The sequence below is a fragment of the Hemicordylus capensis genome, chromosome 6 (genome assembly GCF_027244095.1).
Source record: "Hemicordylus capensis ecotype Gifberg chromosome 6, rHemCap1.1.pri, whole genome shotgun sequence".
Lineage (NCBI taxonomy): Eukaryota > Metazoa > Chordata > Lepidosauria > Squamata > Cordylidae > Hemicordylus > Hemicordylus capensis.
In genome coordinates, this window is record NC_069662.1 from 80,967,028 (window position 1) to 80,990,438 (window position 23,411).

At 42.7% G+C, this 23,411-nt stretch overlaps 1 protein-coding gene across 2 annotated transcripts in view; it reads right to left on the reverse strand.

The window, feature by feature from the left end:
• Positions 1 to 23,411, reverse strand: part of CUL1 (cullin 1) — a 107,237-nt gene that overhangs the window by 56,990 nt on the left and 26,836 nt on the right. For both annotated transcript variants that reach the window (XM_053265739.1, XM_053265740.1), the window contains exons 2-3: positions 22,948 to 23,244; positions 1,661 to 1,835 (exon numbers count right to left, since the gene is read on the reverse strand). In XM_053265739.1, the coding sequence (XP_053121714.1) occupies positions 1,661 to 1,835; positions 22,948 to 23,087 (315 nt within the window). In that variant the 5' untranslated portion in view covers positions 23,088 to 23,244. The remainder of the gene's footprint in view (positions 1 to 1,660; positions 1,836 to 22,947; positions 23,245 to 23,411) is intronic.

Sequence of the window (23,411 nt, forward strand, 5' to 3'; positions counted from 1 at the left end):
CAGGGAATCATCATCATCTTATTTTTCTTTGTAAAGTGCTTTGAGAATTATATTGTTGAAAAGTGGTATAACAGAAATCTTTAAAAGGAGATATATAGCTTCTCTGCAATTCATAACACTTTGTAAAATGTTTGGGCATACCATAGGTGTATTTCAGACAATCCAACAAACCAGTGAACAAGCAAGAAGGAGAAACAAGACAGCATGTTCCCCTCTCTTTTTTCATCCTAGCTTTAAAAAGCTAATGCAATCTTGGGCTGCCTTAACAGAGGCATAGCGTCCAGATCATGAGAAGTAATCATTCGACTCTATTCTGCACTGGTCAGACCTCATTCAGAATATCCTGTCCAATTCTGAGCTCTTCTCATTCTGTACACTGATAAGCTGGAAGGAGTTCAGAGGAGGGCGACAAAGATGGTGAGGGGTCTGGAAACCAAAACCTATGAGGAATGATTGAAGGCACTGAATATGTTTAATCTGGAGAAGAGAAGACTAAGAGGAGATATGATTGCCTACAAATATCTGAATGGTTGTCACAAAGACGAAGTAGAACTGGGCTACACATCAGAAAATTCCTCCTGATTGACAGTGAACCTGCCTGCCTCGTGTAGTGGTGGGCTCTTTTTGCTAGAGGTTTTCAAACAGAGGTTGGGCAGCCAGCTATCATGGATACTATAGCAGATATCTGTAATGAGCAGGGGGTTGGACTGGAAGGTCACCAAGGTCCTTCCCAACTTCAAAATTCTATGCTTTAAGAAACTCTATAAACCAGGATATCAAGCTAGTTCCTTCTTTGCTCATTTGCTCTTATTTGTTGGATCATTTGAATTGGGGCGAACTTTGCTTAAAAACTAAATTAAAAAATCTGCAAAACAACATGTATAATTACAGCCCAATTCAAAGGTCTTTCTTAAGCCTTCACAATGTTCACTTTCATTCCTATTTCTCATGTGCCATCTCCATTGACCGCAGTAGTGTTTAGTCTTTGCTGTTCTTCAGCATTTGAAATAATTCCAAATAGAGTAATTTGCTCACTGCAAACACCATGTTCAAGCATTTTTAGTAAAAAATAATTACATTACTGTAAGTGTATTATGAGCTTTAATAACATACTGCTACAAATATTTAGTAGTAATACTGTAGTGACCATATTATGGGGTCTTAGGACGAAGAGTAGTATAAAAATATAAATGTATATACCACTTTTCAACCAAAAGAATTCTCAAAGCTGTTTACATAGAAAACTAAATGGTGGTCCCCTAACTGAAAAGGGCTCACAATCTAAACAGAAATCACAATCTAAACAGACACCAGCAACCAGCACCAGGGGGATGCTGTGCTTGAGTTGGAGACTGGATTTTGAAATAGATTTTAAAAGCTTAGGCATTTTATTTGCAACCTAGCTGAAACAGTGTTTCTGACAAGATGCTATCAGGCAGATCATAGCATGTTCTGATCGTCTTTCCAATGCCTGCATTTCTGCCTAACAACTATATTTTAAAACTGACAGCAATATACAGAATTGTAAGGCAAGTTGCACAATACTGCCTTAGATTCTCTCCTGTTTATTAGTTAGTTAGTTAGTTAATATATTTGTGCACTGCCCCAAACACACATCTCCAGGTAGTTTAGCATTTCATTGAAAAAGTTACTGTCTTACCTTAAGGAGATTTGTCAAGTAATTCTTCAAAAATTCTTTAAGCCGCTTGTACAGTTCCAAACCAACAAACTGAGCTCCTCCAGGTGTTTGGCCTTTTTTAGACTTAGAAGTGGGTACACCAGCACCTCGTGCTTGATTAGATTGATGCACACTAGTACAGTAGTTATAGACATGACTGGTAGAATTAAGGAATATAGTGTACGCTGCTTGTTAAAAACAAACAAATATAAAGTTAATGCTTAGCACTTATGGATGCCCAAGGTCATTCACATATATTATCTTTTCATCTGTACAACAACCCTGCAAGGTAGGTGAGTATTATCCCTATATTGCAGACAGGAGGGAGAGGCCATTAAGCAAGTCACTTGGCCTCTTGCTTAACACCATCAAGTGGGCTCATGGTCAAAGAAAGATTAAATGTAATAAAGATAAAATGGATCCCTGTCCCCAAAGGGCTCACAATCTAAGAAGGAACATAAGACTGACACCAGCAACAATCATTGGAGGTACTGTGCTGGGGGTGCATAGGGCCAGTTACTCTCCCCCTGCTAAATAAAGAGAATCACCACATTAAAAGGTGCCTCTTTGCCAAGTCAGCAGGGGGAATCTATGCCTTCTAGCCTCTATGAAAGGTAAAGTTGTGCCATCGAGTCAGTGTCAACTCCTGGAGACCACAGAACCATGTGGTTTTCTTTGGTAGGAGGGGTTTACCATTGCCATCTCCCACGCAGTATGAGATGATGCCTTTCAGCATCTTCCTATATTGCTGCTGCCCGATATAGGTGTTCCCCATAGCCTCTATACCAGCTCTCAAATATCTAGAAGGAAACCATAAAAAGAATTGCTTACCAGGATCTTAAAGGAAGCAATGGTTTCAAATGCACACCAGATTTAGGCTGGTTATTTGGAAGATGCTTCCTGCAGTAAAACTTGAACAGAATTGTCATAAGGAAGTCTGAAAATCTGTTATAATGTAATTTATTTATTTTTTAAGACGACAGGATAAACATCTGTTGAGGTTGATTCTTTTTGTGTCTGATTGTCTGCAGAAGTGTTTCTCAACGTTTTTGGAGTCATGGACCGGTACATTATTCATGCGCAGGTTCCTGGACCAGCAGCTAGTAAGGGGGTCACCCCCCTCGCCCCCACCCCCAGGCAACCCCCAAAGGAAGTGAAATGAACGTTATCCAGCAGTGAGGGCTGCCTGGAAATGAGCTCCAGAGAGCTCCTGGTGGTCTCCGTCAGCTCAAAATTGTTTTTTGAGGGGGTAGTTTTTATTAATGATGCCTCAAGGACCAGTACCCAATGCCTCACGGACTGGTCCAGACCAGCGGTTGAGAAACACTAAAGCAATGGCTGACAAAGTTTTGTACACAACTATTCACAATACTGTTCTCTGCATACCACAAACAACAAAACAACGGTCTCAGCCAACTGAAGAGAAGACAGCTTTAAGCACTGAATATACTACCATTTGTTGATAGGAAAAGGGTATACAATTACAAATGTTACCAGAAAACGATATCAAGCTATATGAAACTGTCAAATAGTGAAGAAGCAAACACATTTGTATCTAAAAATCAAACTCTCTCTGTCACAGAAGAAAATATTTGGATATATAGACTCAAGACTCTCACACCTCTTGGACTGAATTTGGAGGATAGCACGTAAAATTCATATGCAACATCCGTCCGTCATCCTTTTCCTGTTACCTGCCTTGGAACTCTGCTAACACAGCATTCTTAACTGCCACCTTGTAAGGTGTATATTTTTAATAAATCTAAAAATCCATCTGTTTCTGAAAGCGGCGTAAGCCGAAACATTCAACTTAAATTTGGTTTCCTCTGACTCTCTGTTGTCAGTCATCTTTTTGTACTGTATATATATTTGGTGACTATCCTTCCAGGATCCAGAGCCTCCAGACAAGCCTGTTAAGTTCCTTCTCAACTTTATGCTACTATACAACATATGAGTAACTGGCATCACCTTGGGATCCAACAAATCTTCTTCAGAAGTAGAAGTATGAATAACAGACATCTTTATTCAAGGTATCTTTATTCAAGGTTTTCCTTCTATATATTTATTTCGACAGGAGAAAATTACTAAATGTCAGCTTACAACAGAATATCTATATAAGGTCCTCCAGATTATGCCTAATGTTCTTGAACTATATTATCCATTATCTATCCCAAGGGTCATTATACTTCCACTAAACTGGTACAAGATGAAACATGAGTTGAATATGCTACTTCTAGCTTCAGTTAGTAATCACTGAGCCTCTTCTTACGATCCGTAAGAAGGGCTCTGGGACGGTCTGTGGGCAGAGTGAGTTACACTTACCCTCCCTGCAGACGAGCAGTGCTGCCTCCTTGGGCGGGCAGATCACCTGCCCAGACAATCACAAGCTCCTTCCAGTAGCTCCAGGAGTTGGTGTGCCAAGACGCACACCCCACCCCACCCCCAGCTCCAATAATGCACTGTGTAAGTGCACAGTGCATTATTGGGATTCACCCACACACAGCTGACAGACGATTGCCAAAATGGGGTTAGGAGAGCGCTTGCTCTCCTAACCTCATTTTGAGGTGGGGCTTCACAGGCGGGTTTGTCACCATGTTGCTGCCGGGATTGAGCCCGATCCTGGCAGTTCATATGTGCATGCAAAACCGAGCTGGGCTTCCTTCTTTCCTTCCATTATCTGCAGAAGCTTCCCTTGCTAGAGAAACATCTACAACTATCACAGCAGAAAAAGAAACTAATTTAGAAACCTAGAATATCACCAACAATAAATCTATAAAGTGAAACCAAGCACATTTGACACTTCTTATTCCATCAAAACCAGGTAACTCAAAAGAGATCTTGCAATGCTTCTTGCCTCTCTTTCCATTCAACTCTCTAAGTAACTCTCTCTTAGTAGGTCACACAGACCTTTTCTGCTCAAAGAAAAAGTTATTACAGCAGGAAACACAAGAAAAATAGAAGATTCAAGTGATATTGACAAAATGTCCTTGAACTCCAAACAAAATCAGATTCCAATGGTATACTAGATACAAAACTTGTAGTAGACCTAACTTCAAGAAGACTATCATAGAGAGAGTTTCAATCACAGAGAGGGCCTTGCCCCACACCAAAAGAACGTAATATTGTTCAGATAAAGACTGATATAAAAGCATTTGAAAACTGATTTAAAAACTACTCTGACGAGAACTCTAAGCTACCCTGTGATAATTCACTTTCTCAGTTCTTGCCCAAGAAAACTTAGACTCCCAATCCAAACAGGAATCCAGTCCTCCTGTCAAGAGACAACATGAGACTTTCTTATTCTCTATCAACAGAAAAACGAATCACCATACAGCACCACCTACCTCTGACAACCTATCCATCAATGAAAGAACAGTCCGGAAAAATCTCCAAATGAGAAAAAAAAACACTGCCATTAGACCAGCGGACAAAGGGGGCTCATTTGTGATTAATGTAGAAGAATGCATCACTGAAAATCTAAGACAACTTAATGATGGTAAGACTTACAAGCCTCTAGAGAGGGACCCACTGTTGGCAGGTTCTACACGCTACCAAAAACCCACCAAGACAACAACACTGAAAGTCCCATAGTATTATCTAAAAATACAGCCACAGAAAGAGTATCTCTATATTTAGGATTCACATTTATAACTTCTTGTATCTGAACTCCCAACATACATTAAATACATATATGAATTTTAATTAAAATAGAATTCCTTAGCAAACAGCACAAGTTTGACAATTATACTATTCTAGCCACGTATGCTGTAACCTCTCTGTACACCAATATACCACATGCTGAAGACATCGGGTGACTCTGGGCCAGTCACTTCTCTCTCAGCCTAACCTACTTCATGGGGTTGTTGTGAGGAGAAACTTAAGTATGTAGTACACTGCTCTGGGCTCCTTGGAGGAAGAGTGGGATATAAATGTAAAAAATAAATAAAAATAAATTAATTAATGCTCTTACAGAATTTATAGAAAACAAAGTCTCTAAGAAGCCACTTAACAAAGGTGCTGACCATGCTTGCATCACTAGTCCTTACATGCAACAACTTCACCTTTAATGAGAAAGGAACATTGGTCTTACCTGTGAAGGGTTCTTTTCCCCTGTAACTGAAGCTCATCAGTATGGGTTTAGTCACTGAGCATGCTCGAGACAGGCCGGAAATCAACGAAGGCTAGTTCCTCCCACCAGAGAACAATATCCCCAGTTTTGGGATTGATGCAAAGAGTGAGTCTACAGGTAGAGATTTTGCTAGAGGAAACCAGATAACTTCGAATAAAACAAATTTAACTAACGCAGAAAGTACAGTAAGAACAAGAAGTTTAGGGTGACAGAAAAGGAGAGGCAGGTAATCTAAAAACTAGAACCCTGGAGCTGCCTCCACCCAAAAGTGAACCTGTCCCCACCAACTATATACAATAGATCAGCAGGCCCAACTCCAGATGAAAAACATCCGGTTGGGCCTGATGAGCTCCAGTTACAGGGGGAAAGAACCCTTCAGATAAGACCAATGTTCTTTTCCCCCCTGTACTGGAACTCATCAGTAAAGGACATGCCCTAGAGGTATTCTGATACATGGGTGGGAAAGGATGTTAGACTACTTGTTGCAGTACCCTACAGCCAAAGGTGGCCTGTGAAGAAGCAAAGGAAGGAATCTTGTAATGGTGGATAAACAGCGTGGCCGAACTCCACATAGCCGCTCTGCAGATACCAGCTAGCAGTGTCTGAGTAGAGAAGGCTGCGGACACCATCACACTACGTGTGGAATGAGCTGTAATACCCGTAGGGGGCACCAAATTCTGTGACTTGTAGGCCAGCTTAATGGATGCCTTATTCCAGGACGCCAACCAAGTCTTGGATGCCTTATAGCTGAAGGTACGAGATTGGAAAGACACAAACAGAAAATCTGATGTTCTGACTTCCTTAGTGCGCTGAATGTAGAAACATAAGGCGCAGCACATGTCTAGATTATGCCATAGCTTCTCTTTGTGATGTGCAGGGTTGGGACAGAAGGAGGGTAAGATAATCTCTTGAGAGTGATGGAATACCATGTTAACCTCTGGAAAAAAGTTTGGGTCCAGCTTCAACACGGCCACCTCAGGGTGAAATAAAAATAGCTCCTTGCAAACTGAGAGAACCCCTAGTTCCGAAACCCTGTGAGCCAAGGTAATGGCCACCAGGAAAAGAGTCTTGTACAAAAGTATCCTCAGGGGAACAGAACTCAGGGGCTCAAAGGGAGGGGACATGAGGGCGTTCAAAACCTTATTCAGGTTCCAAGATGGAAAATGAGGGACTAGGGGTGGAGCCAAATTCATCGTCCCCCTGAGAAAACGAGAGATGTGTGGGTGCAGGGACTGGGTATCAGGCTCCACAATTTCCAGTATCAAAGCCAGGGAGGAGACTTGTCTCTTCAATGTCGCTGGTTTCAGTTGTAGTTCCAGGCCTGACTGGAGGAAGACCAGTACCTCGGGCACCTCTGCCGAGATAGAACTGACGTGTTTCCTACAAGCCCATCTGCAGAAAGTCGCCCAGGTGGCTTGGTAGATGAGCTGAGTAGCTGGGCATCGGGGATGCTATGATGGTATCCAGAACCTGTTGCGAATATCTACTATGAGCTAGTTTTTGGCATTCAACCTCCAGGCGTGAAGTTGGAGCCACCAGGGGTCTGGATGGTGAATGGACCCCTCCGACAGAAGGTCCTGGCAGAGCCGAAGGCACCGTGGAGGGGAAACTAACAGGTTGATCAGATCTGCAAACCACGCACGTCATGGCCAGTGAGGGGCAACCAGGACGATCTCCGCTTCTTCCAGCTGTAACTTTCCGATGACCTTCAAAAGGATGGGCGTCAGCGGGATGGTATACAGCAGCCCAGGGGGCCATGGGGATGTGAGAGCATCCGTGGCTTCCACTTGATGAGACAGGAAGCTGGAGAAGACCTGGAGAAGGTACTTGTGCATTGAGGGGGGACGCAAAGAGGTCCACCAGAGGAGAGCACAGACATTTGGAGATCTGGTGGAAGACCTGGGGATGTAGTCTCCATTCCGAAGCATCCACTGACTGGCGGCTTAGCCAGTCTGCCTGCAGGTTGTCTGACCCGTTGAGATGTTCCGCGGATAGGGACAGAAGATGCTTTTCAGCCCAGCTGAAGAGAAGGTCAGATTCCTTCATCAGACCCTTGGAGCAGGTGCCCCCCTGACAGTTTATGTGGGCATAGGTGGTGGTGTTGTCCATCCAAATGAGAATTTGATTGCCCTTGACCAATGCCTGAAAATGGAGGAGTGCTAGTCTGGCTGCCCTCAGCTCTAGCCGGCTGATGCTCCAGCTCTTTTCCGTTTTGGACCAGGGTCCCTGCTTCCCATCATAATTACGGCCCACTGCGGTCTGTGAAAAGCAGGCCCCTTTTCAGGGCTGGGGAGAGCCACAATATGAAGGACTTCCTGACTGGACTTTGGAGGTGTATTGGTCAGTGATCCACAGACATGATGGTGTTCTAGAACAGCAGGAGGAGCCATTGAAGAGGCCGGGAATGCCACCTGGCCCAAGGTGTACACTCCATGGTGGTGCCTCTGTTGCCAGATTTGGCTTTTTTAAAGCCCATTTGACTCACGAGTATACCCCTTAGGTTCTGGTGACTATCAGCCCCAGGATATGAGCTAGCAACATCAGGTCCACTCGGCGCAGAGGGGGAGGGGTGATGATATCCATGATCATGTCTCTCCTTTTGGGTGGGAGAGTCACGGTCGCAAGAATGGTGTGGAAGATGGCTCCTAGGTGCTGCAGTGATTGTGAGAGATGCAGCAGACTTGTCTAGATTTACTACAAATCTGTGGTCCTTGAGACACATCAGAGTGCATTGCACATGGTCCTGGGCAACTAGGAGGGATGAAGCCCTGATGAGGAGATCATCCAGTTATGAGTAAATGCATACCCCCTGCAGGTGGAGATGGACCATTATCTTCGTGAATACCCGTGGGGCCAAGGCTAGGCCGGAGTGCCCAATACTGAAAAAGGAGGCTGTTATAGGAGAAATGTAGGAATCTTCTGTGCTCCCGGAGGATAGGAATATACAGGTATGCCTAGGCCAAAGGGCTAGATTGGCAGCGTCTTATCTGTACCGCACAGGCTAAAAACGTGTCTTTGTTTTGGTCTTTGGTATCATTCTCTTCTAAATTCAGACCTTCCCCGCCATCTTTTTATATACCTGTTGGAGAATGGACTGAATATTTCTGTGCTCTATATGTCAGAGAGGGAGCAACTACAACATTTTTACAAATAGAACAGGAACTGGACCCTAACTTATTACCTGAGTGGACCCCAGTAACATATACAGAGATTGCTTCAATAGTGAATCAGTTTAAAACTGGTAAGGCCCCTGGCTCAGATAATTTGCCGGTAGAGGCCATCAAGAATAATATGGATTGGTGGCTGCCGGTATTAGCCTCTCTGTTTACAGCAATTGATCAGACGACCTCGCCCCCTAGTGAATGGGAATTGGCAATTGTAATTCCTATACATAAGAGAGGCCAAAGACGTTTGCCATCTAATTATCGCCCTATCAGCCTTCTTAATGTTATTGGCAAAATGTATGCATTTCACCTACTTAATAAATTCCAGGACTGGATGGACAAAGAGCAGGTGCTGGCTGATGAGCAGGCAGGCTTTAGGGCCAATCATTCTACTATTGAGCATGCTTTAGTCTTACAACATCTAGCGGAGAAATATTCTAATCTACCCCGTTCCACTCTTTTTGCTGCCTTTGTGGATTTTAAATCAGCATTCGACTCCATATCCAGAGATAAATTATGGGAAAGACTGTTTAACTCCTCTATTGATCGACGTCTGCTACTTTTAATATATAAACTCCACAAGAACTCACGTCTGAAGGTTCGATGTAGCTCAGCTGGAATCCTCACTAAAGAAATTCCTACCTTTCGAGGAGTGAGGCAAGGCTGTATACTTGCCCCAGCTCTTTTCAATTATTATATTAACCCCATTGTGGATATTATTACTAATCCATCTTTCCATCCACCTAAATTGGCCAGTAGACAGGTTAATATTTTGCTTTATGCAGATGATGCAGTAATTTTATCTCGGACTCCTGTCGGCCTCCGTAGAGCGCTTTGCTCTCTGGCTAATTTTTGCCATGAATACGCTCTGGAAATCAATTATAGCAAGACCAAAATTATGGCCTTTGCTAAACACCCAAAGACCTTGAAATGGTCTTTGGCTGGACATAAACTAGAACAGGTTAAGACCTTTAAATATCTAGGGGTTGTTTTCCAGGCCACTACGAAATGCCAAGCACATCTGCAATATGTTACCCAAAATGCACGTAAATCGGCATTGACCATCCAATCATATTTCCACCAAGAGGGGGCTCAATTTGTACCAGCCGCCCTTAAGTTATTTACAGCTAAAGCCTGCTCTCAGTTGCTTTATGGGTCGCAGTTGGGCCCATATACTAACTGCACTCCACTAGAGATAGTTCAGACAAAGTTTCTGAGATCTATTTTACAGATCCCTAGATGTGTTCCCAATGTAATATTGAGGATGGAAACTGGCATGCCTAAGATGGAAGCCCGGATGTGGTTTTCCATTCTCAGCTTCTGGTTGAGATTTTCTTTCTTTTCTACAGGCCTTGCTCACTTAATTTTTACTGATAAATTTAATTCTAGCTGGAAACAGTCAATATCTTGCCAAATAAGTTTATATGGCTTTAGCCTGGATGGTCTATTAGAAATGGGTTTTTGTCACGCGAGACTGATATTAAAGCAGCGGATCTATGATATGGAAATGCAGATTGATCGATCTTTAATCTCTAAAGAAGTTTTCCTAGGTTTACAAATGTATAATACTAAACCTGCAAATTACCTGGGTAAGATTACTATCACTAAATATCGCAGGATGTTTACATTGGCCAGATTTAATGTGCTAACTTCAGCTGAATTAGAAGGTAAATTTAGAGGGATCCCAAAAGAACAGAGACTATGTCCTTGTGGCTCTGGAGAACAGGAGTCTATCTTTCATATCTTATTCCGCTGTCTTTTTTATAGGGACTTACGAACTTGTTATATTTCCTCCTTACTGACTGATTTCCCAGGGCATACAGATGCATTTTACGTCAACTATCTGCTCTCAGATCAGAAGGAGGAAGTAACATTTAAAGTTGCTAAGTTCTGTGAGGCAGCTAAGAAGGCTAGACAACAGATGGTAAATCAGATTATGCTAACGGAAAATTGCTGATTAGGATGAGTCCATGTTCCTGATTATATTATGTATATATTATTACTATATTACGTGTATTATTATGTATGTAAATTTTGGTCTATGACCGTAAATAAACATGACTTGACTTGACTTGACTACAGGTATGCCTCTGAGAGGTCCACTGACACGAGGAAGTCGCCTGGGAGGATAGACTGCTTGATGGATCGCAAGGATTCTATCCTGAATTTCCTTTTCTTGATGTATTTGTTGAGGTGTTTGAGATTTAGCACCGCCCTCCAGGACCCATCCTTCTTGGGCACCAGGAAGAGATGCGAGTAAATGCCGAAACATCTTTGTGTCCAAGGAATGGGCTTGATCACCCGAATATGAAGAAGATGTTGGATCGCCTCATTCATCAGAAAATGCTTTTCCATTCTCCGGGAGCACAGGGTGGCGTAAAAGTAATCGTGGGGTGTCAGGGATAGGTCCAGCGAATAGCCCTGGGAAACCATGTCTATCACCCAGCGATCTTGGGTCATGGATAGCCACATGAGGGCAAACGGCTGAAGTCTGCCCCCTATGGGCAGGGACTCATTGTCACTTAACGATCTGTGTAAGACTACTCCAGCTGCCAAGACTCTAGCCGCTTGCTGGATAGTCAAGGCTAGAGTCTGCTATGAAGGCCGCGGCCTTGGCCATCTTGTTAATAACTTGCCTCAGTTTAGAGTTTCCGGGGGGGGGACTAACGGAGCAAGCTGTTTAGCCCACAAAATGGAGGCCCTGACAAACATAAGCGTTAGCTGTGGCTGCCCTGATAACAGTGGAGGAAGCCTCATGGGCCTTCTTTAGCCACAGATTGCATTTTCTATCCTTAGAAGACCTCAACTGTTCCTGGCTTTTAACATTCAAAAGCGTATCTGAGACCATCTGCACGACGGGAGGATCTACCCGAGGTATTGCCAGCAAGGAGGCGACCTCGGGGGACAGGGCATAGTGTTTCCTGGGACAGGAACCAATTGGTCTACTGGAAGCTGGGTTTTGCCTTTCTGCTAACACCACCTGCTTAAACAAAGATGGAAAAGGCACCGAAGCAGAGGGGCCCGAAGTGGAAGGAAAAACATTCTGATCTAATTCTGAGGGTTATGTTACATCCACTGGAGAAACATCATTAATAGCCTGCTTAGCTTTTGATTAAAGGACATCAAAAATCAGAGGATGAGAAGAGGCGGGGAGAGACAGGTGCTACTGGGCAGTTACTTTCTCTGAGAGTTCCCCATTTTCCCATTCTGACTCATCATGGTGCAGGGGCACCGGCAGATCAGAATCAGACCCATGACGGAGTGATGGGCAGGATTATGCAAAGGTGGAGGAAGCTGGGATGGGGTAGGTAAAATAGCACGGGGCCCTTGGGCCACAGAGATAGGCAGCTGTGGTAGATCTCTGGGCAGTTGGGGGTGTTTGGTATCTCTAGCTCCAGAATCAGAACTGGAAGAGTGGTGGAAATGATGCTTCAGCGGCTTGGGTGCAAACCGTCCTCGTTCCAGAGGAGGAATTGCCTCCTTCCTTGGACTGGAGTCCACAGAGGAGGAGGTCAAACGTTGGGACGCAGCTCGCTGAATGTACCTTCCCCCCAATTTTCTTTCATGGGGGGGGGGCGAATTCTTTTTCTTCTTTTTCTGTCCACATGGGTCAGGAGAAGAAGAACAGTGATGCCTCTTGTGGGCCTTTTCCTTGAAGGCCCTCCGATCCTCCTCCCCCTCACCCGCCGGTGCTCTCTGAGAGGAATCCCTGTAGGGTATCCCCTGCCTGAGAAAGATCCATGCATTCACTAAAAGGAAGCTCACCGAAGCAGGAAAAGGGTTAGAAAGTTGATCTGGGCAGGAGCCTGCCCAAAAGCATCTATTCAGGAGCAAAGTCAGGAAGAAACTGGGGAACTACACCTGGGCATGCTGGGAGAAGGGGACGGATCTTCACCTATCTAAAACACCTGAGACTTCCAGTCTATCTGGAGCAAGGAGTGGAAGATTACCCATTGTAAGCCGTGACCTCCTACTTCGAGGAAGAACGGTGTTACCTGATCAAAATTTCCTCAAAAAGATCAGGGAACTGAATGAACAGCTTTTAAAACATGGATACTCTCTTCATGTTATAGATTCTAACAGCAATAGGACATCAGCCATATCAAGAGATTCTTTCCTCTACAAAAGCAAAACACATATGCACAAGGAAGGAAGAATCCTATTTGTAGTAGACTTCCATCCTGCCTCATCAAACTATCACCAGGCAATAAAAGAAAGCTACCCAGTGATAGCGAATTCTGAACATCTGAAAAAAGCTATCAGCGAGCCTCCATGTATTGCTTTCATCAACCACCTAATCTACACAGGCTGTTAGTGAAAGCTATCCTAAAACCACTGATCAGCAATCCTGGATCACACCTCTGTCAATACAGTTGTTATATTACTTGTACTTTTCTAAGGGATACCATCACATTTAGCAGTACCATTACCACGGGCATCTATCATATCAGACACAGCCTCACCTGTACTTCCACTAATATGGTTTATGTTATACAATGCAAATGTTCAGGCTGCCACATGCAATACACAAGCAAAACATCCACAGACCCAAGGACGCATTTCAGGAACCACAAATCCGCCATCTTAAAGAAATTGGAACCACCTGTGATCATGATACATGAAGAACCCCAAACAGAATCTAAATCCTCAAGTACAAATTCTTATTTAATCTAGCATATAACATAATGAAGCTATGCTCACGAGTTTCACCTACCTTCCCCTAGATGAACCTTTTCTTTTTGGCACACCACTGCGCGCCCACAAAATCTGCACAATGAGTAAAGTGCATTTGGAAATTCCCCCGGGAGATGAGTGCTCTAGACACTCAACTGTGTATGCTCAGGCTCATGCACACAAGCTGGTACCTGAGGTAAAGGGTGCACTCTCACCCTTTAACCCAAGTAAAAGCCCGGGTATGAAACCTGGGCTTGCAGGGTGGCAGCACCATGATCAGCCTTGATCCCGGCACTGCATACAAGCAGCCCTACCCAGGTAGGGCTTCCCTAACCTGGGCACGGCTGCCATGTGCATAACCTTATATTGTGACAACCACTTTCATCTGATACGATAGTAAAACCTTCACAAATGACCCATGTGAAAAGGATAATAAAAATCATTATAAACTATACAGATACGACTCATACAATAGATCTCGTGTTCATAGAAGTCGAATCAATTGCCTGTGATATTGGAGAAGGGAGCCAATAAAAGCTTCCTATGAAGCTCTGGATGAATGGAGTCCAATCCAAAGAAGTGTCCCACAAGCCATACACATTTTGGCAACCAGTCTTCTTCAGTGGCAATGATAGGAAAATCCCAAACTCCTTGCTGGTCACCAAAACGTTTTACTACATATAATATAATGCCATGTAGATATATCCTTCTCTCTAGTACTGGGTAGAGCAGGAGAATGTACCTTTTCCATTGCTTTCGACAGCTATGCCTGTGCCTCTATTCTGGCTACTAAATCTCTAGCCTGGTTTATGCCCAAAAAAAGTAGACTGAAAGATTCTATTATAAACTAACCACAGTTCCATGTTACCCAAACTCAGGGAATGAATTGTTGCTAGTGGTTTGTTCACAAATTAGGATCTGAAACCAGTGCTTGATTTTGAGTTTAAATGAACCAGTTAAAACTAACCACAGTTCCCCAATTTTGGATGACGCACAAGTTTATAGTTAGTTTAAAATTGAAAGCAGAATCTTCCAACCTCTTCCCTCCAGTCTTTCAACCTCCTCCTCCAGGGAAAGGGGGAGCACTCAAGCACATGGCTTTACAGGGCTCTATTATGTAGCGAGAAACCATGTCTGCACCACACCTCTGTGCAAAACCAGATATTATTTTTCATTTCTTTTCTTGGGAGCCACATAACTGAGGATTTCCCCTACTGTACTGAATGACTGGCTTCCATTTACCCTACTCGGACACCACAGGGAGAAATGGACAACAGTTAAGGACTTTTAAAAGCAAGGTTCTTTATTCTTATGGTAGCAGGGGCCTTAAGGCAACTTGTACCAGTTTGCTTTGACTGACGTGCATCGTGGATATTAATGAATCAGTCTTGGCTTCATAAGATCAGCCTTGCTGCACAGGCTAAAGGTCCAACTACTTCCCTGGCACATTTCCTGCTTCTAATGTAGTTAAGTAAAGTTAAATTATTTTTATTATTTTCCTTGATGTCATAAGAACATATTAAAAACCCTGCTGGATCAGGCCCATGGCCCATCTAATCCAGCATCCTTTTTCACACAGTGGCCCACCAGATGCCACTGGAAGCCTACAGGCAGGAGTTGAGGGCATGCCCTCTCTCCTGCTGTTACTCCCCTGCAACTGGTTTTCAGGGCATCCTGCCTTTGAGGCTGGAGGTGGCCTATAGCCCTCCAACTAGTAGCCGTTGATAGACCTCGCCTTCATGAAGTTATCCAAACCCTTCTTAAAGCCCTCCAGGTTGTTGGCTGTCACCACATCTTATGGCAAAGAATTCCACAAGTTGATTATGAGTTATGTGAAAAAGTACTTCCGTTTGCAGGTCCTAAATTTCCTGGCAATTTCATGGGATGATCCCTGGTTCTAGTGTTATGTGAGGAGGAGAAGAATTTCTCTCTATCCACTTTCTCCACACCATGCATGATTTAACAGACCTCTATTATGTCTCCTCGCAGTCATCTCTTTTCTAAACTAAAAAGCCCCAGGTGTTGTAGTCTTGCCTCATAAGGAAGGTGCTCTAGGCCCCTCCGTGATCATCCTTTTTGCCCTCTTCTGAACCTTTTCCAGTTCTAAAATGTCCTTTTTATGATGTGGTGACCAGAATTGTACGCAGTACTCCAAGTGTGGCCACACAATCATTTTGTATAAGGGCATTATAATATTAGCAGTTTCATTTTCAATCCCCCTTCTAATGATCCCTAGCATGGAACTGGCCTTTTTCAAAGCTGCCGCACACTGAGTCGACACTTTCAACGAGCTGTCCACCCACAACCCCAAGATCCCTCTCCTTGTCAGTCACCAACAGCTGAGATCCCAACACTGCATACATGAAGTTGTGGTTTTCTGTCCCAATGTGCATCAACATTGAAGCACATTTGCCATTTTGTCACACACTCCCCCAGTTTGGAGAGATCCTTTTGGAGCTCTTCACAATCAGTTTTGGATTTCACTACCCAGAAGAGTTATGTCATATACTTATCTGGCCACCTCACTGCTTACACCAACTTCTAGATCATTTATGAATAAATTAAAAAGCACCAGTCCCAGTACAGATCCCAGGGGGACCCCACTTCTTACTTCCCTCCATTGTGAAATCTCTCCATTTATACCTACCCTCTTGTTTCCTGTCCTTCAACCAGTTAGCAATCCAGACATGTACTTCTCCCCATATCCCATGACTGCTAAGTTTCCTCAGGAGTCTTTGATGAGGAACTTTGTCAAAAGCTTTTTGGAAATCCAGGTATACTATGTCAACTGGATCACCTTGATCCACAAACTTGTTGACACTCTCAAAGAACTCCAAAAGGTTCATCAGGCAAGATTTACCTTTGCAGAAGCCATGCTGGTTCTCCCCCAGCAGGGCCTGTTCTTCTAGGTGCTTTACAATTTTATCCTTGAGGATGCTTTCCATCAATTTGCCTGGAACAGATGTTAAGCTAACTGGTCTGTAATTTCCTGGATCCCTTTTTGAAAATCGGTGTTACATTTGCTACTTTCCAGTCCTCTGGTACAGAGCCTGATTGTAGGGATAAGTTGTATATTTTTGCAAGGAGTTCAGCAATTTATGTCTTTAGCCATATGTTTCTTAAGCTTTTTCACATCCCTTATTATTGTTTCCTTACATTCCCTTTGCTAGAGCTTCTGCAGACTGTATTTGTTTCTCATCTAACTCTACCTTATTGGTAAAAGAGAAATGGTTAAAAGGCAGGATTAAAACATATTTATTGGCCTGCTCTTCTCACAGCTGATTCAAGGCAGCTTGCATTAAATTTTATTATTTTATTTAAAATTTATTTGATTTACATCCCGCCCCTCCAAAAATGGCTCAAGGTGGTTTACAATTTTAAGAACACATCATAAAATGGAATAAAATGCAAGTAAAACTGACTTGTATGCACTCTTGGCTTTCACACCATCCACCTACCCAGCTGGGAAACATATTTTATATATACAATTTGTTTTATATATAGAATACAGAATTTGTACCCCACTCCTCAAGCAACTATTCTATCTCTCTCTCACACACACACACAGGGAACAGTGGTGGAACATATATAAAAACAAAGGCTGATATCCAGACTAACATTGCATGCAACAGAAGACACTGAACTCAGGCAACAGGAAAGGAACTATTTTTGCCAACATCCCCTTCTTTCTGCAGCCCACTGGGTCTCCTGAAAATGAATCTCAGCTTCGCAGAATCCTTAGGGACTTATTTTCAGACAGCACAACAGGCTGCAGAGAGCAGGGGACATAAAGGAAAATCACCTCCTCTGTTGTGTTCTTTTTGGCACATGTATCAGTAATTTGGATTTCAGTCAAAAAGATTGTGTATAGGAAATCAGCTTGAAAATGCATGAAAACATAACTAGATAATTGGTGAATACATTTTGAACTTTACATTCACATGTGGTGAAGGCATGCCTGAAGAACTACCCAGAAAAATCACATCCATTACACATACTGCCTTTTCAGACTCTTCAAGCTAAAACCCAATATGCTTAAGACTGTTGAAAATAAAAAGCTCTCAGACAGGCTAGGTAGGACAAAACCCTGGCTACCTTGCAAAACAAACAGATATATGTCCAGAATTACAGTATTTACTTCTGAGTGATCTGTCAGAAAACATTGTTCCTATATACATTCTTTAAAAATATATAACATTCAAGCCAACTCTCCACGTGCAAGTGATGTTTACAAATTTGCACCATCTGTTCCACCTCGGCTAGAGTCACAAGGGTTGATTCAAAACAACATCCAAAATGCAGTGCATGTAATCTATCTGTCATGTTGCAACCAATGAAGTACACTGCAGTTAAGCCAAGAATTACAAGGAGGGATCTATAAAAGCTGCCACTTTACAGTAAGCAACACTTTATGCCAATAAGGCAGCACATACACTGAACTCCAGCTCTGATATAAAAATTTCAATCACAAACAAGACAATGCAGTCACATATACTTGACTGTAATTTACAGCTGCAATGTGCACTTTAAAAGAAAGTCCCTGTTGAACTCAGAGTAAACATTCATAAGAATGGGCTGTTGCATATTTAAGTTTAAAAAAAAATCCATACAGATACAGGATATTTCTCCTTAAGAAACTGGAATCTGAATAAGAGATTCAGAACTGAAATCTGAACATCCTTTAAACATTTGACAACCTGGTGGCTCTTATGCCTTAACCCTGGTTTTTAAAATATCTGATTACCACCCTACTGCAATATACAGAACTCACTCCTTTGTTTTTCTTTTGGGAACTGTTTTGTTTTACTATAAAATATGAAAAATGAAATAAAAATAGCATAAATCTCTTTCTTTGTTTCACCAACCAATTTTCCTTGAGCCGCACTATCAATTTACAATTTAAGGTCCTGTCAAGAAGCCTGTACCCCCAGATTCACAAGTATGGGAAATTTGAAGTCAACATTCAAGTTAAAAGAGAGAAAGGCTGGCTGACATCCTAACAGTGTGAGCGCATCAGGAGGCTCTGCAGGGATGTGACAGGGGCCCATGTGCAACTCCCCCAGTCCTCCACACACACTGTTCCACCAGCAGAAAAAACTTTCTAGCACAGCCATGCTCTAGAACAGTGTTTCTCAACCACCGGTCCATGGACCGGTGCCAGTCCATGAAGCATTGTGTACTGGTCCATGAGGCATCACTAATAAATATCACCCCTGCCCCCAAATTTTGGGCCAGTGGAGGGAACCGGGAGCTCTCTGGAGCTCATTTCCAGGCAGCCCTTGCTGCTGGATAACATTCATTTCACTTCCTCGAAATGAACATTGATCAGCAGTGAGGGCTGCCTGGAAATGAGCTCCAGGGAGCTGCCCGAAATTGTTTTTGGGGGGGAGCTTGGGGGTGGGGTTGGGGTGAGGCGGGCAACCCCCTTACTAAATGCTGGTCCAGGAAACTGTGCATGAATAATGTACCGGTCCATGACTCCAAAAACGTTGAAAAGCATTGCTCTAGAAGTGCTCCATAAGAGAGGAGACACAGTGTAGACCATCAGCAACGTGTTTCTTCTCGTAAAGGGCACTTCTGGGGCATGAGCACAGCCGGAGGTTTTGCCTGCTGGTGCTACAGCATGGGCAGGGCCACATTATGTCCTACCAGAGCCTAAAGTGCACACTTTGTTAAATTCAGCCAATGAATTTTAAATATTTAATAAAACCTACATGTATTTAATTTTAAGCTCCATGGGGCAGGCATTTGTTGTCTTTACTTATTAAGTTGTAAAGCACCATATGATGGCTCTACAGAAATAGTAACTTCCTATTTCAAAGAATGAATATTTCATGTTACAAACGTCAAACACAGGATAGAACTATAATTCCATGAGAAAAATAGTCACCAATGATAAGTCAAATCACTGAACCTCCTATCTAATCTTCAGAGCAGTTGCTTTCATTGTGATGCACCATCCCCATTTACAAGAAGATAGATGTTGGTTTCGGTATAAGATATTTAACTTGCTTGGTCAAGGTTGCAATTACAAGATTACTATCTGTTAACCACCTCCTATGCATTAGCTTGTTATTTCCAGGTGGGAGAATGCATGGCATATTCTGGACATCCATCCTAATTCAGGAAGAGAAGATAACCTTGCAAAAGAGAGTGAGAGGAGAAGGGGGAGATGTGAGCCCAAGCCTCTCATTTTGTCATGGAGTTCTGTTGACCCTCTCACTGAAGCCTCTAAAAGCTACTTGAACTTGTAAATAAATCAGAGATTGAAGAGAGATTAAGGGTTGTTATTCCAGGATGACTGTGTACACCCAGACATTTGACTTCATATATTCAAGGGCTGAGTAAAACAGCATGAGTTTCTGTGGAAAACCTAAAGCTACCCATGGTTTAATCTGTGGAAGACACAAGGGCTGTTCTCACAAGACAAGCTACTTGGGTTACCCCAGACAGCTCATGTCATCTGGAGCACCAGGGGCGGAGGGCTCACAGCTGCTCCAGCAGAGGGTAGCCCAACTTTGGTACCCAGGGTTTTACCAAGGTAAAGTGTGGTTCGTTTTGCCTCAGCAAGTGATTGTGTGAACCCCTGGGTAAGTGGGATTCTCCCTGGCCTATCACCATTTCCAACAGTGAGCAAGTGGGGTGGGGTGGGATGAGTAGCCACACAGAGCAGAGTGGCTGCTATACCAAAAGCAGCTGCTCTGTTGTGTGTGTGCTGCATTCTGGGCCCATGGAGGACCCAGAGTGCACTTTGCTCCTCCCATCTGCACACTGCCAATCGCCACCAAGGCGTGCATGATCGGCAACTTTTACTTGTCTTTGCTGATAGTCTGTGGGGAGGTAGGTAGGAGCCGGCCCAGGTAAGAGGTCGTCAAAGAAATTAGAGGCATTCAAATTTGGAATTCGAGGCATTATTCTTTAAATAAGGTGCAAGTGTATGGATTGTAGGGTCCTTCAAAGACTGAAAACTAACATTCTCCAACCCAATCACTTGCCCAAGGCAGCATGATCTATACTGCAGATCTCACAAATCAACCTAAATAATCTATACCAATGTGCAACATGCGAACAGAAATAGAAACAGAGATTCTTATAAAGCCATAAATGAAGCTAACAAGCAAATTCCAAGGAAAATCTTGCCTAAATGGCTAAAACTTGATCACACACGTTTTAATTAATTTTAATTAAATATGTGTATACTATGATACACTGGCTGGCATGAAGTTACTCAAAGTAGTCCCACTGAAATTAAAGGGACAAGTTGGGCAATTTGATTGATTTGAATAATTTTCCTCGTCATGTCAACCACTACATTAGAAAAGGGATCAAAAAATACAACTGCCAATATAATTATACTGCCTTATATAATTCAATATAATTATACTGCCTTATATAATTCTTAGGTGTGGCCATATTTGTAATAATGTGCACAGTTTTGACCACCGCATCCCAAGAGAGCTCAAAATATATGCCAAACGACAACCAAAGTTATGAGGAGGTTGGAACACTTCCTCTACAAAGGAAGGCTAAAACATTTGGAGCTGTTTAGAAAAATGGTGACTATATGAGTCTATATTATAGAAGACATGTTGATACAGTTATGTATGCTGTAAAGAAAATACACAGCAAAAAGTTTTTTCCTCCTCCTATATGGAGTTATCCAATGAAGCTGATTTGCAAGAGATCCAGGACAGACAAAAGGCAGTACTTCTTCACATAGCACACAATTATTTTACAGAATTATCACAATTCTCTAATTATTAGAGAATTAGACAAAGCCATGTAGAACAAATCCATGGTTAATTGTCATGGTAGTCTATCCTACCTTCAGGTTCAGAGGAAGCATGCCTCTGAATAAGAGTTGTGGGAAGCAGCAGTGTGGGTTTTTCTGTCTCAGCTTCAACAAAAGAATTATAGGAGGCCTTTCTTATTTGCGGGGTTCTGTTCCTGCCAATGAGCACAAATATGGAAACCGCAAATAAAGAAATTTTACTCCTATGGGAATTCAGGGATTAGGTTCCTTACTCTAAAATAAAATCGAACCAATAAATAAATAAATAAATAAATAAATAAATACAAATAAAAATAAAACGTCAAAAAAGCAGGAAGAGAGCAAAAATAAGGGTAGAAAAGCATAGTACCTTGTTCTCCAGGTTTCTAGGAACGCCCCCCAAATGCTCTTATTTTTCATTTTAAAATGGGGGGGTGGGGGGGTGTTGTTTTTTTTTAAGAGCCACAAAATGGTTCTGTGGTTCAAAACGGTGATCAGAAATGACATCAGAAGTCATTTCTGGTCACTCAGGAGACGTAGATAGGTGAAAATTGCATATATTTCCTGCCGCAGAACAAGAAACTTGGTCTCCAAGGCCCATCCACAAATACATGAAACAAGGATAATGAGGGTCTTCTGTACTGTTTTACGTGTAGGTGCCGGTGCCAAACGTTCACAGAGTGTATGAAGCTGGAATAGCAACAATGGTATATGTCAGAGCATGCAGGGGAGGAAAAAAGGGGCAGTGGCAGTTTCACAGTGGGGAAGGAATGTGCAGCCCAGAACTTCCTCCTCTCTGTACCTCAAGTCCAACTGTTCACATGGCCGGCCTCCATGCCCCCTTTTGACCAGCAAACATGTGCTCTCCTCCTACTCCAAAGCAGTGACAATCAATATCTCCTGCCTGCTGCCACTCCTTCCAGCATTAGATCCCTCCACTACAGGAAGCAGCAGCTGTCACCTCACAATCTGGTAGCTTCTTGCAATACTGCTCCATCCAAAAAGGAAGGGGATCCATCTGTCTCCATGGAGAAGCTGAAGGAGGAGGATGTGCCCAGGAGAACTCCAAGGTGGACTAGAAGAGACAATGGACTGGCCCAGGGGCAGAATTACTATGAAGCAATCATTAAGTCATCATTAAGTCAGTTTTTTCTATGTGCCACAGTTAAATTTCTAGGCATCATGATGCCTGGAATTTTGTTGAACCCTGTGTTAGAAAACAGTAACACCTATTAACATTAAAATTAACCTAACCGAGAAGCAGTCTCCAAGTTAAAAATGCATCTAATTGAAACAATAGTTGGTTCCAAGTTCATTAACAGTTTCCCCTCATATAGAGATACCTAACTTTAAAAAGCCACTTAGGCTGCAATATCGCATACTGAGCCATGATTGTAAACCTCCTTAAAGTCAGAGGAGCTTGTAAACATACAATGGTGTACAAGATTACAACCTTGAATAGATTTATGTTTATGTTCTATACTGACAAAGACATTAGCAGTAGATTACTTTAAAGTATGCATTAGGATACGTGTAGAGTTCCATATATCTGGACTTTGCCATACTTTGCCTTGTATAAACTTGCTGAATTCCAGCTCGGAGGTCATCCCATATCTGGTCAAGACCAATTTGTTTAAGTCCATGGGGGTTCTGACTCCTATTTGATGACATTTTCTTTTCTTTTCTATGAAGTTTTCCAGTGCAGCAGAGAGAGATCCAGTTATTCCTCCATCAGAAGCTGAAATAAGCCAACATTCCAAATTCTGTCAGAATCACTCAGAAAATATGTTCTTTTCATATGAAGACTGAAATTCTGTCAGAAGAAACCCTAAAGGGAAGAAAAGGGAGAAGGTTCATCTTAATTTCACCAGGAACTAAAACAAACCATCACAAAAACAGACCTACTTTAATATCAAAAGGAAAAATGTCATAGAACATTTTTAACTGTGTCTGCTAAGAAAACCCAAGCATCACTCTGGAAACGGGTTTATATTC